Genomic DNA, 15,590 nt, shown 5'->3' on the forward strand with positions numbered 1-15,590 from the left:
ATCGAAAACATCAGTCAGGAAATAACATGTACACTGTAAGATGTAAATCATTTATACAGTTAGAACCAAAAATGCACGCTTTGATTGCAGTTTTACTATTTTCTTTTTATTTGATTGAAGTAAATTCCGAACAGAAAATACATTATATTGCAGCTGAAGAAATCTTGTGGGATTATGCTCCAAGTGGTCGGAATCTTGTATCGTAAGTTTTCTAAGATTATTTTTTCTAAACATGTTACGTTTATACGACTTTCATAAAAAAAAAAAAGACGAAAGATACCAAAAAACTCATCAAAGATACCAGGATTAAAATTTTATATTAACGCCAGATGCATTTACAAAAGACTCATCAGTGACTCTCGAATAAAAAAATGTTTAAAAGGCTAAAAAGTGTACGAAGTTGAAGAGCAAGCACATTCAAACTCATGTGTTGAAAACAAACTTGAAAACTCCACTATATAGGAAAAACAATGAAATGACAATAGTACACAAAAACAAGAAACACAATACACAAAACTAAAGACTGAGAAACCCCGTCAAAACTGGTGGTTATCTCAGGTGTCCCAGAAGAGTCAGCAGATCCTGCTTCACATGTGTTGCTCATGTAAGTTAGTACGTTGTTAAGCTCGTAGTTTACTGTTCAACGAAACTTTGTAAAGTCTCTGTAAATGTTCCATTTCAAAGTTTTCAGATAAACTGTATCCGATAGATTATGGTGATTAAGATTTATGAAACTAGAACAAAACTTTCTCAATAGTAAGGGGAAAGAAGGTGTGGAACATTTGTACCTTAACAATTTATGCTTTCGTCTATAAAAGAACATATAAAAAAGCAACTAAAATAAAGAAATGTTGTTCAATTCATCTTTTTTTTAACTGTCCAATTTAGCATTGGCTTTGTAAATTCCATTACGTAAGCACAAACTAAAACGATTAAAGCAAGTATACTGACATCCAGATTTTCATAATAACTGGTGCTTACTATGGGTAGATATATAATAACGGATAAGTTAGTTATTTCTAATTACTTTATAGGTCAACTGAGAGTGAGCTGAAAGAACAGAACATAGAACACGTTTACAACAAAATCCTATATAAAGAATACACCGATCGATATTTTAACACAACTAGAGATTCTCAAGAGTATTTAGGTTTTATTGGACCAATTCTAAGAGTTGAAGTTGGAGATGAACTGATTGTTATTTTCAACAATACCGCATCACACAGCCTTAGTATTCATCCGCACGGAGTACCTTACACAAAGGCAAATGAAGGTATTTAAACGTATGGTAAAAGTTTTACACCTATCCCAGAGAACATGGCAAATTTTTCAATTTGCTTCAATTGACAGTGAGAAAACTATCTTCCTTGCGAACACCAAAAGATAAGGATCTGACCACACACCTTTTAACAATACCAAAATCCTTACAGTATTTTAGGATTTCAATTGGTCAGGATGACATAACGTGAAGTAAAGGGAACAACCAGAGATTGTTGCACTAGTAAAAGTTTTTTAGTCTGAAACAGTCATACAGACTAGCATGTATCTGAAAGTTTAAAGAAAATCTACTTTTGATGGGTACATTGGCACAGCATGTATTTATTTTCCTTATTTTTTTTTAATTAATCAAAGAAAACCAAATTATTCAGAATTGCATATATGATGATTTGTATAGTATTTTGTTCGAATTGATTTTATTTTCACCTTCTAGCATCATATCGTTTTGGTTCTCATCTTTTTTTAATTTTCAATAATTACAAGTTTCATAATCATTGTTCAGACTTTTTTTCTACTTTTATCCAACAGGTAGTGCATATGATGTTCAAGAAGGTGTTTCACCGGGTAGTAGTTACAGATATTCTTGGAACATCACAGAAGAAAGTGGTCCACAATTTGGAGAAGGATGCATTTCCCATTTGTATCATTCAGATGTCGATTTTATAAAAGATGTCAACACGGGTTTATTTGGTTTCATCCTTGTGTGTTCTAGTAAGTTGTTGTCTTGATATACAAATAATGATCATAATTTAAACATTCTGAATGTAGTTCTAATTTCAGGTCTCTTATATATCATTTTAACACGGACAATATTCAGGCGTTTCTTCATTTATTTCCTTCAAGTGTTTTTGTCCACCTTTTCTCATTTTATCTATGTTAGAATAATTCCACTTGTTGTTTTTCTGTCAAGTATCTCTACCGTCAGAGAAGATGACATGTCAAGTATCTCTACCATCAGAGAAGATGACATGCAAGTAGATCAAGTACATAGTTTGCATTTGCGGAAATGAAAAGTAAGTGTATTTGTCTTGATATACAAATAATGATTATAATTTAAGCATTTTTTTTAAATCGTAACTTCAATATTTTATTTAGTAAGATTTATACAATGTTAAAGACTGTGGAAGTTTTTGTCCATATTATTTGGACAACTGTTTATTGTTGGAGATTTTTTTAGTTGCCCTCTAGAAGTCTGTGACGGCACGTTTTGTGGTAGTTTTGTCGTCTAATTGATGTTTTCCCTACATCTCTTTCTTTTGATATTTGAGAATACTTCTTTCCGCGTAAAACAGTTGCCAATTCTAAGAAAAATCTCGATTTTTTTTTCATTTGTTTTACACAATGTATTTAGGACACACGTATAGATGTATACAAATACGAGATAGAAAACATAATAAATACTACAAGGAAAAAGCCAAGTAAATTAATGTTGTTTTATTTATATATACTAGATAGTAAACAAAATAAATGCTACTAGAACACACCCGTGATATCGCGGGTCCGTGACTGAATTAAAGTATATATAACAATGCGTAAGCCTTATTTTAGTATTGGTATTATCATCTGATAAAGTCATACCGATTATAACACAGTTTTCTCTGCTTTTGCAAGATATTTCTGTCAAGTTGAACCCGTCGACCTGGAACTTGTGAATTATTGGTATCTATAAAGGTCCTGGAATGGAGTATTTTTTAACAGCATTGTAAATAAAGTTGAATTCTTGTATTCGCTGTTTACGTCATGCCCGCTAACAAATTGAAAACTGTACCTATGTATACGCTTTATTTTAAGTCCTGATTTTTAGTTTTCGTATTGTTATCCTAGAAAGTCTTACTGATTACAATAGGGAACAATTTGACAATGATTGAATTAAGGAGTGTCAACCCTGTGATTATGACCCGTTTGCCTAAAATATCTTTTGGTGATGCGCCAGTCAAATGCGGAACGTACAGATGAGGTAATAGGTATCAGCCAGGTGAATATAATATTGGTATCGGTATCGGACTCGACCTGGAACTTGTTAATTATTGTCAATAATAATTATGTGGGAAACAAAAGGGTCTGGAGTGGTGTAATTTTTAATCTACACCATTGCCCTATATTAGTTATATTTAAAGTTGAATTCTTTGATTTGTCGTTTTTTTCCCGATGACGGCTGACAAATTGGACCTCGTAATTTTAGTATAATAGATAGGTTAGGGCCGATAGATAAATGTTGTTGCCTTTTCTCCATCTTCAACGTTCTTTTCTTAGAAGACAAAGTTGTAAAGAGAGACGAAGATTCCTTCTTTTACTTCGGAGAAATTGACGAAAACCTGAGCCATCTTGCTAATGTATCTAAAGATGATTCGAACACGCTTCACAATATAAATGGCTTCGTATATGGAAACTTACCAGATTTAACATTCTGTGTTGGTGCCAAGACGAGGCTTCATGTAGCATCACTGAGTAGAACTGATGATGTCCACACTGTCAGGTTCCATGGACAGTCATTTAAATTTAGAAACAAGAGGTAACATAGAGAATATCTCATTATGAAATAATTAATGTGTTGCTGTCTCATATATATGCATTCAATGTTAGACCGTTGGTTTTCCCGCTTGAATGGTTTTACACTAGTAATTTTGGGGCCCTTTATAGCTTATTGTTCGGTGTTAGCCAAGGCTACGTTTTGAAGCCCGTACGTTGACCTATAATGGTTTACTTTTATAAATTGTTATTTGGATATAGATTTGTCTTATTGACACTCACACTACATCTTCCTATATCTATATAACAATAAAGCGTGGTAGTAATCTTAATTCTTTTAACGAAATAAAGTTATATAAAATGAAACATGATTTACTCGTTCTGCTGCAGAAAAAATTTGAAAATATGAATAATAAAAAAACACCAAAGTGGACAAAAACAAGCTAACAGTATGATAGATCAGAAGCTTGAAACAAAAATGAACAGCTGACCATTAATTAACTCGGGCTTAATGAACTAACTGTGTATTCCAAGTTATTTTTTTAATTAAAGTTAAATATATAGTACAAAACGACAAACTGCTAAAATTCTAACTTCACTATTAAATTATGGTACAAGTATATGATTTACAAGTTATCGCTTCACAAAAAACTCGAGGTTCAAATGTCTTGTCCTTTTTTCAGGTATGATACGCTCCCAGTATTTTCTGGTGTGTCTCTTACTGCGGAAGTTGTTCCATCTGAGGAAGGAGTATGGCTATTTTCATCAACATCTGCATATCACATTAAAGGTAAGAATCTCGAGAAATAGATAAAAACAGACTTACCATGACAGTCGTTGAAATGTTTGCCTTTTTGAAAAAGCAATACTGTAAACCAACTTATTTTCGCGAGCGATTTATTTTAGTGACTTTCACGAGTAGAAAAATAACGCGATTATGAATCGTCGTGAATGTTTAAAAAGTATATTTTTTGGTAAATTTAAAAGATAGATGAAGCATTCGCGAAAACAAGTTGTTCTACATTAACTGTTTCGAGTAATTGCATCGAACTTCGACGTATCTTATGCAGTTAGATTGGTATTGTTAATATTCTGCAACTTGGTTGATGCTTGGTTAGTTAGACTGATAGTCACCGACTGTATCACAATCCCAGTAGCTAAGTACTCAAGTTTTGTGTTGGATCGAAAATACGGATCAAGAAGGGTGCACTGCAGATCGCATAATGAAAGATGAATGTTACATGATGTAATGTAAACTGTATTATAGTAATATTAACTGGCTGTTTATGTATTGGCACTGGTATAGATTCAAAGTTTGCTGTATTGGCCTCGAGACCCGTAGGGTCGAGGGCCAACACAGCTGACCGATAATCTATACCAGTGCCAAAACAGAAACAGCCAGTTCATAAAACTTTTATTAAATAATCCAACTTGTTCAATACAGACTTGTTCTGAATGCTGTATTAAATACATCAAATGTGAATATAGTGCCAACCATTCTATACAAACTGGCAATGATGTAAATATAGGGTCAATATTTCCAATACAGACTGGCAATGAATCCTGAATTACATGCACACTATGTGTCAACATGCAATTCAGGATTCAGTGCCAGTCCGTATTGGAAAAATTGGACCGGGCCGAAAAGCAATATAGATCACGTGATTTATATGACCATGACGACGTCACCAGTATGACACATGCCGTTTTGGTAGTACTAGGGCTGTTTTAATCGTATTATTCAATAAGATGTTGATCAATAACAGGTATTCATTCCTATATCCACGAACCAATTCAAAATCTTATTCAGTACCAGTTTTCTCTTCCTCTCGTTTACAGGTGGAATGCAAGCACTGGTCACTATCAAAAAGTGTGGCAATCCTAGACCAATAATAGATACTTCAACAAAAATAAGAAACTATTATATTTCTGCTGAAAACATGTCATGGGATGGACGATTGAGGTATTGTAAATTACTAATTTCAAGTTTTTTATCCAGCACTTTTTGGTGTTAACTAGCATTTTAAGAAGTTGTATCGCTCAGTTTAATCTATATCTAAAAGGAAGATGTGATTTCCTTCCTTCATGATTACAAAGAGGAAGAAAATATTGACATTATTGTCGCCATATTTTTTATTTTATCAAAACAAATTAAAAAGGATATGTAGAAGGTTATTATTTGTAGGTTTGTTTTCAAGATTAGCTTCGAAGATGGGAGAAGAATATTAAAGCTACCCAAAAATATTAATTGTAGCATACATAATCTTAACATTTTTTAAGAACCGTATTTAAAAAAAAAACATTGTTCAAAGTTGAGTTCAACTTGAAAGAGCTTAATTATTTTTTGAAAAGTTAAGACACAACTGAAACGGCTGATAAAAAAGTAACAAACTTTTAAAATTGGAAAGATGGGCAAACAATTTCATGTACATGTGCACGTCTTTTGTTAACACAACGTTTAAATTCAGTAGATTACAAAAGTATTTGATTGAATTGCTTTTTACAAACTTCCTTATAGCTGATGATAAATAAGCTATGTGAATAATTCATTGTAGATTGTTATATTCAGCTATTTTACAATGTTTTATAACTGTTTAAATTTGACGTCATAAGTGTTATAATCATAATGGACAGTTTATTGTTTTTATTTATTTCAGAAATAGTTTGTTTGCTTATACAAACAGAAAGTTTGATAAAGAAGCTCAAAGAAGTGAAAAAGAATCCTATTTGGGGACAGTTTTTGGTCCAGTGATTAAAGCTGAAGTTGGAGATGTTATAAAAATCGTCTTTTATAATAAGTTAAACAAGACGCTTACAATCAAACCAGCTGGCCTTAGGACTAATAAAGAATATGAAGGATTGATCTATAACGACAACGTATCTGGTAAGCTCAGCTCATAACAGCCATAATTCGTTGTCATATTTTTTATTTTACGCCCATGTGTCTTTTCGCTATAATTATTAATACTGGTAGTAGTATTATGAATAGCAGTATAACGTGATTGTATGTATTTGATTGTTTTTAACTTGAGCAATATTTCCAAATTTGTTTGTCTTCAATCCTGCCATTTAGATGGGATTGTAATGTGTGACTTGACAACATCTTTAATCTAATTTATATGAGGAACTAACTTGAAAGACAGAAAACAAATTTGAATTTCCAATTGTGAACTTTCCAATAATATGCAGCCATATTCCAGCTCATACTGCACACGAACTGTCTCCTACTCGAGACAACATTTCAGGGCTTGTATGTTTGTGGTAGAAAGGTGCTGGTAACAAGTTAAATATTGAAATAAGGGTTCCAATTGATAAATAATGGTTATGTCTTCGAAAGTTTAGGGACACAGTCAGTCGGTATTATGAGACGGTTGACTGAATTGACTACGATGAACACGAAATATCTTGGAGGAGTTCGTGTTGCTCAGTATTTTTTGTTTTGTAGAATGTTGATTGCATTTTTGTCCTTTTCGACGAGTCATGGAATTTCCTGCTTTACTTTGGTTATTTTAATAAAAGTTTTGTATTGTCTTCTAAGTTTTATTTGCCTCTTTGCATAAGGTACATGTGTCCTTTGGCGTATGTATAAAATGTAGTCCTGGTATCTATGATGAGTTTATTTGTATCACAGTTCCTAAAATAGTTCTGTGGTTCTTTCCAATACGCTCAGTCGACGTGCCGAGTTTTTGAATCAGAACTATATCTAATAAAGTTGTTGCATTTACCGGATCTGATAATATGATGTCCCTTTTTTTTACGTGTGGTGAATAAAAAATATATCAAGATGTTTCCACTAACGTATTTTTTTTGTGTCTTGATCTTTAAAATCGGTATAAGAACTCATTAGATATATTAGGCTTTATTTAGTTTGAACGCTAGCCTCACATTTCGTCTGCAAGAGAATCAGAGGTGCCGAATCAAAAAAGACACAAAGCTAAATTCAATATTACGAATTTAAAGATCTGTTATGACCATATATTTTAAAGATAGTTATCAAAGGTAGCAAGATTATAATTAAGCACGCCAGACGCGCGTTTCGTCTACATAAGATTCATCTATGACACTCATATAAAAATGCTTATAAAGCTAAAAAAAAAGTACAATGTTGAAGAGTAATGTAAAAACCTGCGCTACATGAGGCCTTACACTTTTGAAAATTTCAACATTTACAACAGTTAGTTTACAAAAAATAAACATATCAAGAAAATGTCATGTCAACCACAAAAGTGCTAACTATTGGGCTGGTGATATCATTGACAATAAATCATCCCTCAGCAGTGGCATCGACTGATTGGAAGTAAAACTCATCAATGATACCAGACTTAATATATGTTATAATAGAATCACGTAGAGTATACGGCAGACTCGCCAATGGCGCTCAATACATAGAAGTTACAAAGCAAAGCGAATTGAAATATAACGAGGTAAAATAGCATTGATAATGTGTTCCAAATACGGACGCAGAAATATAAACATAGAAACAAATTCTAGTTGTTCGTGTCAAAACATACTAACACCTTAAAGATATAATGTATTGTTTTAATAATACGTATTCATTGTCTTTGTCAAGTTAGCCACCTTATAAAAGCATTTTTGTTTTATTTCAATCTGCAATATATTCATTCAATATTCATTATTTAATCATGACTAAAGGTAAGATACAAACAGCTCCAGGAGAAAAGAGAACATACTACTGGTTCGTACCTGAATTCTTTGGTCCAGTGATGGGAGAAGATATGTGTATCACACGTTACTACTATGTAGATCTAGAGCGAGAACCAACAATGGTAGGATCTATACTGGTCTGTCAACAATATTCTTTAGACGCCAATGATAACCAGGTAAATAAACTCATCATAGAAAGCCGGGTAACAATTGTATTTTTCGTTCAAAAAACAAATATCATCAATTACGATTCTAATTACTAGAGGCTTCTCGAACAGCACTTTGTCCGGTATCGATCTATTTTTTAGTTTGACGGAGCACAACTGTTATATTAAAACCTGTCATTAACCATTACAAAATAGACATTTAGAATTTATTTTCTTTGTCAAGTCCTCGATTCTGACATTTATTGCTAGATTGCTGGAAAGAGTACTCCATTCATAAACTTATCAATGTTTTCCCTTCCATATTAATCTATCGGGGCGCTTTATGCTTATGATTACCAAACTTCTCAAGCAGGTTAATAAGGAGTAACGACTGATGTCTGCACTGTAGACATTAAAGAACGCCATTAAGAATTTGCATACTAATGTGCTGCGCCAGAGGTTTATATCAGCAATCTTTCGAAAACTCTTATAACTCAGTGCCGATCAACCATTTTTTAACGAGTAATTGGACAGTGGTAAACTACTATTGCCTAATTTATGTCCTTTGAACAAAAAAATGACAATTTAGACAATTGCACTGTAAGCGCTCTCGCATGTCTTGACAGGTTTCTATGTAATTCAAATTAAAAGATAATATTTAAAGAACAGTTCTTGGACACTCTGCAAACTCATTGCTCATCAACTTTTGGTTAAAGCTTTATTTTTCTTAGAAATATGAATAATATAAAGAATTGGACTGTATATGCTCTCACGTGTACTTATCTTGCTATTTTTTACAAGATTTTTATCTGAGGTTTATAAATATCAGCAATGTCTCGCAAATTTGTGCCGATCGATATTTTTTTCATAAATCTTTGCCCCTTGGAAATATTAATTCTATGGGAAATTACATTATAAACACTCTTTAGTGCACAATACTATCAAATTTATATCAATCATTAAAGACAATCGAAAAAATCAGCACTAGTCAATAATTTTAGTAATGTTTCTAAGAACTTTAGATTTTATATGAAAATTTCATCGAACGTGCCCTCAGGTGCACAATTCAAAGATTTATACATCAACGTCACTGAAAAGTTTTAAAGTCAGAGTTGATCAACTTAAAAAAACAAACAAAAAAACTAATGCTCTTTGGAAATATGAATTATATGGAACATGTCGAATCAAACTATTCTTCAGCCAAATTTTCTGTATGGCATCGATATGAAAAAAACCTAAAAACAAACCCAGGAAGGTAGGGATAGTTCAAGGGATAGTTTATACTTTATTCTATGTCTATTGTTTGCAGATAATTGGTGGGGAAGATTACTTTCTTTTTGTACTTCCAAGTATTGCCAATACCACGGGTAAGTATGCTCTATTAATCACTTGTTCATGTGGATTTTTTGTACAGTTTTGAACTGTCCTTTCATTTGCGATTAAGTTTATCATCTGCAAAGTAAAACACACACAGTATAGTTTTCATCTGCACTATCAAATATAATGGTTTAAAAGTTGTCTCAATATTATAGTTTAATCGATTAATATATTATCCAGATATGCATATTTTAAATTTACCGTTTTCGACTTAATTTTGTAGAAATTTTAAGCACGCATCAATTTATTAACCTATCATTTACATTGTCTATTGTTGTTATTGATAATACTTGTTCTATGTACAGATATAAATGGATTGAGCAAAAAATCTTTTCCACCACTGCATCTCTGTACCGGAGAGACATATAGACTCCATTTCATAACATTTACAAAGAAGCCTGTGACACTTCTCAGTAAAAGTGATCCATTTGTCATGGACGGTTCCTCGATGTCAGCTGTTGGACTAATACCTCACCTGCCAACTTCGGTTACACTTCAACCAACTCGAGAGGGTAGAGTTATTTTATATTATATATAAGAAATAGTTTAAGTGTTTTCGAGAAATTTAGTTCTTCAATATATCATTCTTATATCAAAACAAACTGTCTTTTTCCACAGTAACAATGCACGAGCATTCGGAATTAAATTGGTATATCAAAACAAACAACACAAATGCACACACTCACTGGCGCATTCTACTTCCATCTTATTCAATTCGCTGCATTTTTTAAAATATGAAAGAAAAGAAAGTTCTGGCAAATAACGACGAATTGAAGCCGCTTATACTTTTATCATTTAGTTTTCCTATGTTTTTTTCAGCATACGGATTCCTCTGATCTTTTAATAATGTTGTATAATGATATTTTTTTTTTACAAATAAAAAATAAAACACCTATTAAAAAAAAGGAATAAGCAACATAACCGAACTGTTCCATGTTAAATAAGTTTAATAACAAACACATGAAGCTGATAGAGGGAAGATGTGCAACCTATTTTATTCTGATTGTGTGCAAAAACCCTTTTGTCATACTGCGTGGATCCTAGATATATTGTATTTTACGAGATCTTTTTCTTTATTTTATCAAAGCATTACACACGTAGATATAGGAAGATGTGGTTTGAGTGCCAATGAGACAACTCTCCATCCAAATAACAATTTAAAAAGTAAACCATTATAGGTTAAAGTACGGCCTTCAACACGGAGCCTTGGCTCACACCGAACAACAAGCTATAAAGGGCCCCAAAATTACTAGTGTAAAACCATTCAAACGGGAAAACCAACGGTCTAATCTATATAAGCAAAACGAGAAACGAGAAACACGTATATTATTACATAAACAAACGACAACTACTGTACATCAGATTCCTGACTTGGGACAGGTGCAAACATTTGCAGCGGGATTAAATGCATATATACATGAGTGTAACTGTTTTTTTGTCTTTCAAGGCTTATCAGAAGTAAAAAGTTTTCCCGATGAAATGTTTGGGTTTTCCATAAATGTCAGTCGTTGTGGACGTAGCATTACAAATGTAGATTTTAAGGAAATTGATGAGGTGACATATTTAGGGATCATTAAGGATAGATGGAGTTATTCTGGAAGAAAATTAAGTACAACAAAATGGAAACAGTAAGTTTTCATTTTTCAACATTCTATTACCATACAGTATGAAAGATCTTACTAGTTGAAGATGGAACAACTTTAAAATTTTATAATCACTGCCCAAATAAATGGCTCTATTAAGGTATGCGGAATCTTCTGTGAAATAAAAAGAAGTTATCTAAGGTACCAGGCCTTTTTCATTTAATTCACCATACGTGCGTTCTGTCTACATAAGTATCATCAGTTACGCTCAGATAAAAATAGTTAGAAAGCCAAACAAGTACAAAGTTGAAAAGCATTGAGGACCTGAAAATCATAAAAAGTGTGCCAAATTCGACTTATGTTGTCTTATAAACATGTAATAACAAAATCATAAGGGTATCGAATAAAACACACTTTTGTAAACAGAAAATTTATAAAAATCACCATTTAATTGATATTCAAGTCAACAACAAAGTACTTTCTACTGGGCTTGTGATACCCTCGGTTACGAAACGTTCACCAGCAGAGGCATCTACCCAGTGGTGTAATATAAGAAATCGAGAGAAACCTCTATAGAAAACAAAATTATCTCACAGACAAGATCTATAAATAATTCAACATAAACAACATCATTAGACAACTCCTTAGTTGAGTTAGTGCCCTTTAATAGCAATTTTAACCAATGTGTTGCGTTTTTGATAATATGATCAAAACTACAACAGATAAAAAAAACTATAAATGCAAAAATTAAATGCCAGAATGATTAACTTACAAGTCTTAAATCCAAAATTGTCAGTGTTTCCACAATATCCATTCCAAATCTAATGTTTGTATCGATCCATTATGTCCACACAAATGTTCATCATTATCAATTTATTAACGGTGAGTTCAATAAAAGTTTGGATAAATCATGTCAGTACCGAATCACTGATTACTTGGCTGACCATTGATATTATTATGATTTTTCAGATTGCAAATTGGGGACCTGAAGATGTCTCCTAAATACAACAAAGCAATGTTTGGATATCTTTATCCCAATTCAAATCGTTTGGACTTTACAAGGAGACTCAAGTACCAAGGATATTTAGGTCACGTGTTCTATACCAGTGTTGGAGAAAGTCTAAAAATAAGTATGTCATATAGTAATCAAAGGTAGTATAATCTTATACGCTAAACGCGCGTTTCGTCTTCATAAGAATAATCAGTGACGCTCAGATCAAAATAGTTAAAACGCCAAACAAGTACAAAGTTGAAGAGCATTGAGGACTCAAAATTCCAAAAAATGTGACAAATACGGCTTAGGGAATCTATTCCTGGGATAAGAAAAGCCTTATTTTTTTTATTAAATATAAAGTTTTGGAAGAGTTAATTTGTAAAAATTACCATATCATTGATATTCATGTCAACACTGAAGTGTTGACCACTGGGCTGGTGGTACATTCGTGGACGAAACGTACAACAGCAGTGGAATCGACCTAGTGGTGTACATAGTTATCAAAGGTACCAGGATTACAATTTAATCTGTCAGACGCGCATTTTGTCTACATAAGACTCATCGGTGACGCTCAGATCAAAATAGTTGAAAAACCAAACAAGTACAAAGTTGAAGCACATTGAAGACCCAAAATTATAAAAAGTTGTGCCAATACGGCTAAGGTAATATACTCCTGGGATAAACTTTGCCATAAAATACTCGCCAAAAAACACAACTTGGCATTAAAAATCTTACACATAGCAATTGTCAAGAAAATATACAAATGATCTACACATTTTTAGATTACAAGTAAATAAAGCGAAAGTGCCAAAAAAACTGAATATGAATAAGACTATAATACTATCAAAATATGCAGTAAGATTGGGTTTTTTTTCTATGCAAAAACAAATATTCAAAAATCAAATTAATATCTTTTGAAAACAATTTTGACCTAATTTCTATTTAATTAACGGTTATATATGAATGCTTCTCTCTACAATTGGAATTGGAATGTACATGTAAATTTTGATTGAATTGATTAATGACCTATATTTCAGTGTTTCAAAAATTAGAATATCCTTTGATATCACATTTTTGTAAGTATTCCGCTGCATCTGTTGCGATTTATTGCGAACCCAATTACATCTTACCACAAATTTACCTGATAGTTACCTGTCCATTTAAACTTTTGGCAGTTCTATTGTCCTATTGCACACATATAACAGGTATTGTTCTCTGAATAGTTTATTCAATGGGAATAATAATTGTCTTCTTAGAAAATTTATCACTCATTGATTGATTTACCTGAGAAAAAAGGTAAGCTTCTGATTTGCTGCTGCTGTGGTCAGGGTTCGCAATAACAGTGTGCCAAAATATGCCAGTTGCACATCCTTGCATGTGCTTTGTCTTGAAGAGGGTGCTAAAAATTACAACTAAATTTCAAATAACAAAACAAATCATTGTTTAAAGATAATGTATAATACGTCAGAAATATAGAAAAAGAAAGATGAAACAGTGTTTAGAACTTTGTTGAATTGTATGTTTTGTCTGAACAAATATTTGGGGATCTTTAAATGAAAAACCATACAATTTGACGAAAAAGTTGGATTCGTGAAAAGAAAAAATCCCGAAACTGTCTCTTTCTTATTCAGACATACAGAACCTTGCTGACAGAAATTTCTCTATTTATGTGCCTGGTATAATGGCAGATTATACCGATTTCTTATCACCAGGACATACTAGAAATATTACTTGGAATATTCCACAAAGTTCTGGCCCTAGATCTGGGGATGCAGAATGCATGGCAAAGGCAAGTGAAGAATCCATTTATGTCTCACATTTTGATTATATTCTTGCATGATTTATAAAAATAGTATTTAAAAAAATACAAATGGCAAAGGTAAATTAAAAATGGTACACACAGACTTGTATATTATTGAGTATTTTTAAATTAAGAAATTATAAAGAAACTAGGATTCCCCTGAGGCAAAATTGATCTCAGACTTTGAAATATTTGTTTTGTTATAAAGCTAATGTTGCAGTGTATTTAATAATTTCTGGCTATCAAATATTTATGGATGAGCGTTCTTGATAAACGTATCAAGAATAGCGATTTAGACGCACGAAATGTATTTACAATCGGAGAACCGTAGTTACTCTATTGATATCATATATTAATTACAGCTAATCATTTTTGAATCTTTTATTTATGGATCGAAAGTCATATGAAATCACTTTTTAGCACCCATACGCTCGAGTGCAAATGTTTATAAAAAGAGCGAAGGTTTTCCAAAATAAATTTACATAACTAATTAATAAACAGACACAATACGAGAAATTGATGTTCTTTACATAAAAATATTTTCAGACTTACTTTTCAAACCTGGTTATTGAAAAAGACATATCAACTGGTTTGATAGGACCAATTATCATATGCAATAGAGGAGTGAAGGCTGCAACCGACTTCAAACATTCAATAATTTTCTTTGGTGAAGTGGATGAGTCGATGAGTTGGTTTTTCAAAGAAAATGTAAAGAAATATGGTCCTGGATCTAACACAAACTTAAATGACACAGAACTAATAGAGAATAATAAAATTAAAGGTATAAAATAAATAATTTGTATTCAATGTACTTTTTCTGATCGACATTCTTCTTTCTTAACCATGAAGACAACATGAATAAATTGATCAGAAACCACAGCCCCTTACACAAAAATTCCTATAATACGGCTTTAATTAAAAAAAAAGGTAAACATTGACACTGCATAATGTTTGTTGTGATCACCAGGACCAATCTGTTACCCTGTACGATAGAACTTAGCTCGATGTCAACAGTTTGCATAGTCTCAGATGTTAAGATACCCAGGTAGTCATCTTATTCGTTACTTAAAATTGTTTGTGTACTATTCCTGAATTTGACATTTGTGTGTATACGCATGGCGGGAAATGCATGTATGTTATTTGGCTTTTTTAAACTTGTTTGGATTTGAGCGTCACTGATCAGTCTTTTGTAGACGAAACGCTTGTCTGGTGTATATAGAAAATTTAGTTCTGGTAGGTATGATGAGTTTATTTGTATAAAATAATACGTTAACCCA

The 15,590-nt window shown here is 32.3% G+C and overlaps 1 protein-coding gene across 1 annotated transcript in view; it reads left to right on the forward strand.

Moving 5' to 3' along the window:
* LOC134714558 (hephaestin-like protein) overlaps positions 1-15,590 on the forward strand; it is a 20,191-nt gene continuing 4,601 nt past the window's right edge. Inside the window, exons 1-14 of the mRNA XM_063575908.1 lie at positions 1-202; positions 1,035-1,273; positions 1,807-1,989; positions 3,532-3,790; positions 4,431-4,537; positions 5,587-5,710; positions 6,405-6,631; positions 8,401-8,588; positions 9,868-9,925; positions 10,241-10,447; positions 11,383-11,563; positions 12,488-12,648; positions 14,144-14,301; positions 14,860-15,094. Coding sequence (XP_063431978.1) covers positions 27-202; positions 1,035-1,273; positions 1,807-1,989; positions 3,532-3,790; positions 4,431-4,537; positions 5,587-5,710; positions 6,405-6,631; positions 8,401-8,588; positions 9,868-9,925; positions 10,241-10,447; positions 11,383-11,563; positions 12,488-12,648; positions 14,144-14,301; positions 14,860-15,094 — 2,503 coding nt within the window. The 5' untranslated portion in view covers positions 1-26. The remainder of the gene's footprint in view (positions 203-1,034; positions 1,274-1,806; positions 1,990-3,531; positions 3,791-4,430; positions 4,538-5,586; positions 5,711-6,404; positions 6,632-8,400; positions 8,589-9,867; positions 9,926-10,240; positions 10,448-11,382; positions 11,564-12,487; positions 12,649-14,143; positions 14,302-14,859; positions 15,095-15,590) is intronic.

The sequence above is a fragment of the Mytilus trossulus genome, chromosome 4 (genome assembly GCF_036588685.1).
Source record: "Mytilus trossulus isolate FHL-02 chromosome 4, PNRI_Mtr1.1.1.hap1, whole genome shotgun sequence".
Classification (NCBI taxonomy): Eukaryota; Metazoa; Mollusca; class Bivalvia; order Mytilida; family Mytilidae; genus Mytilus; species Mytilus trossulus.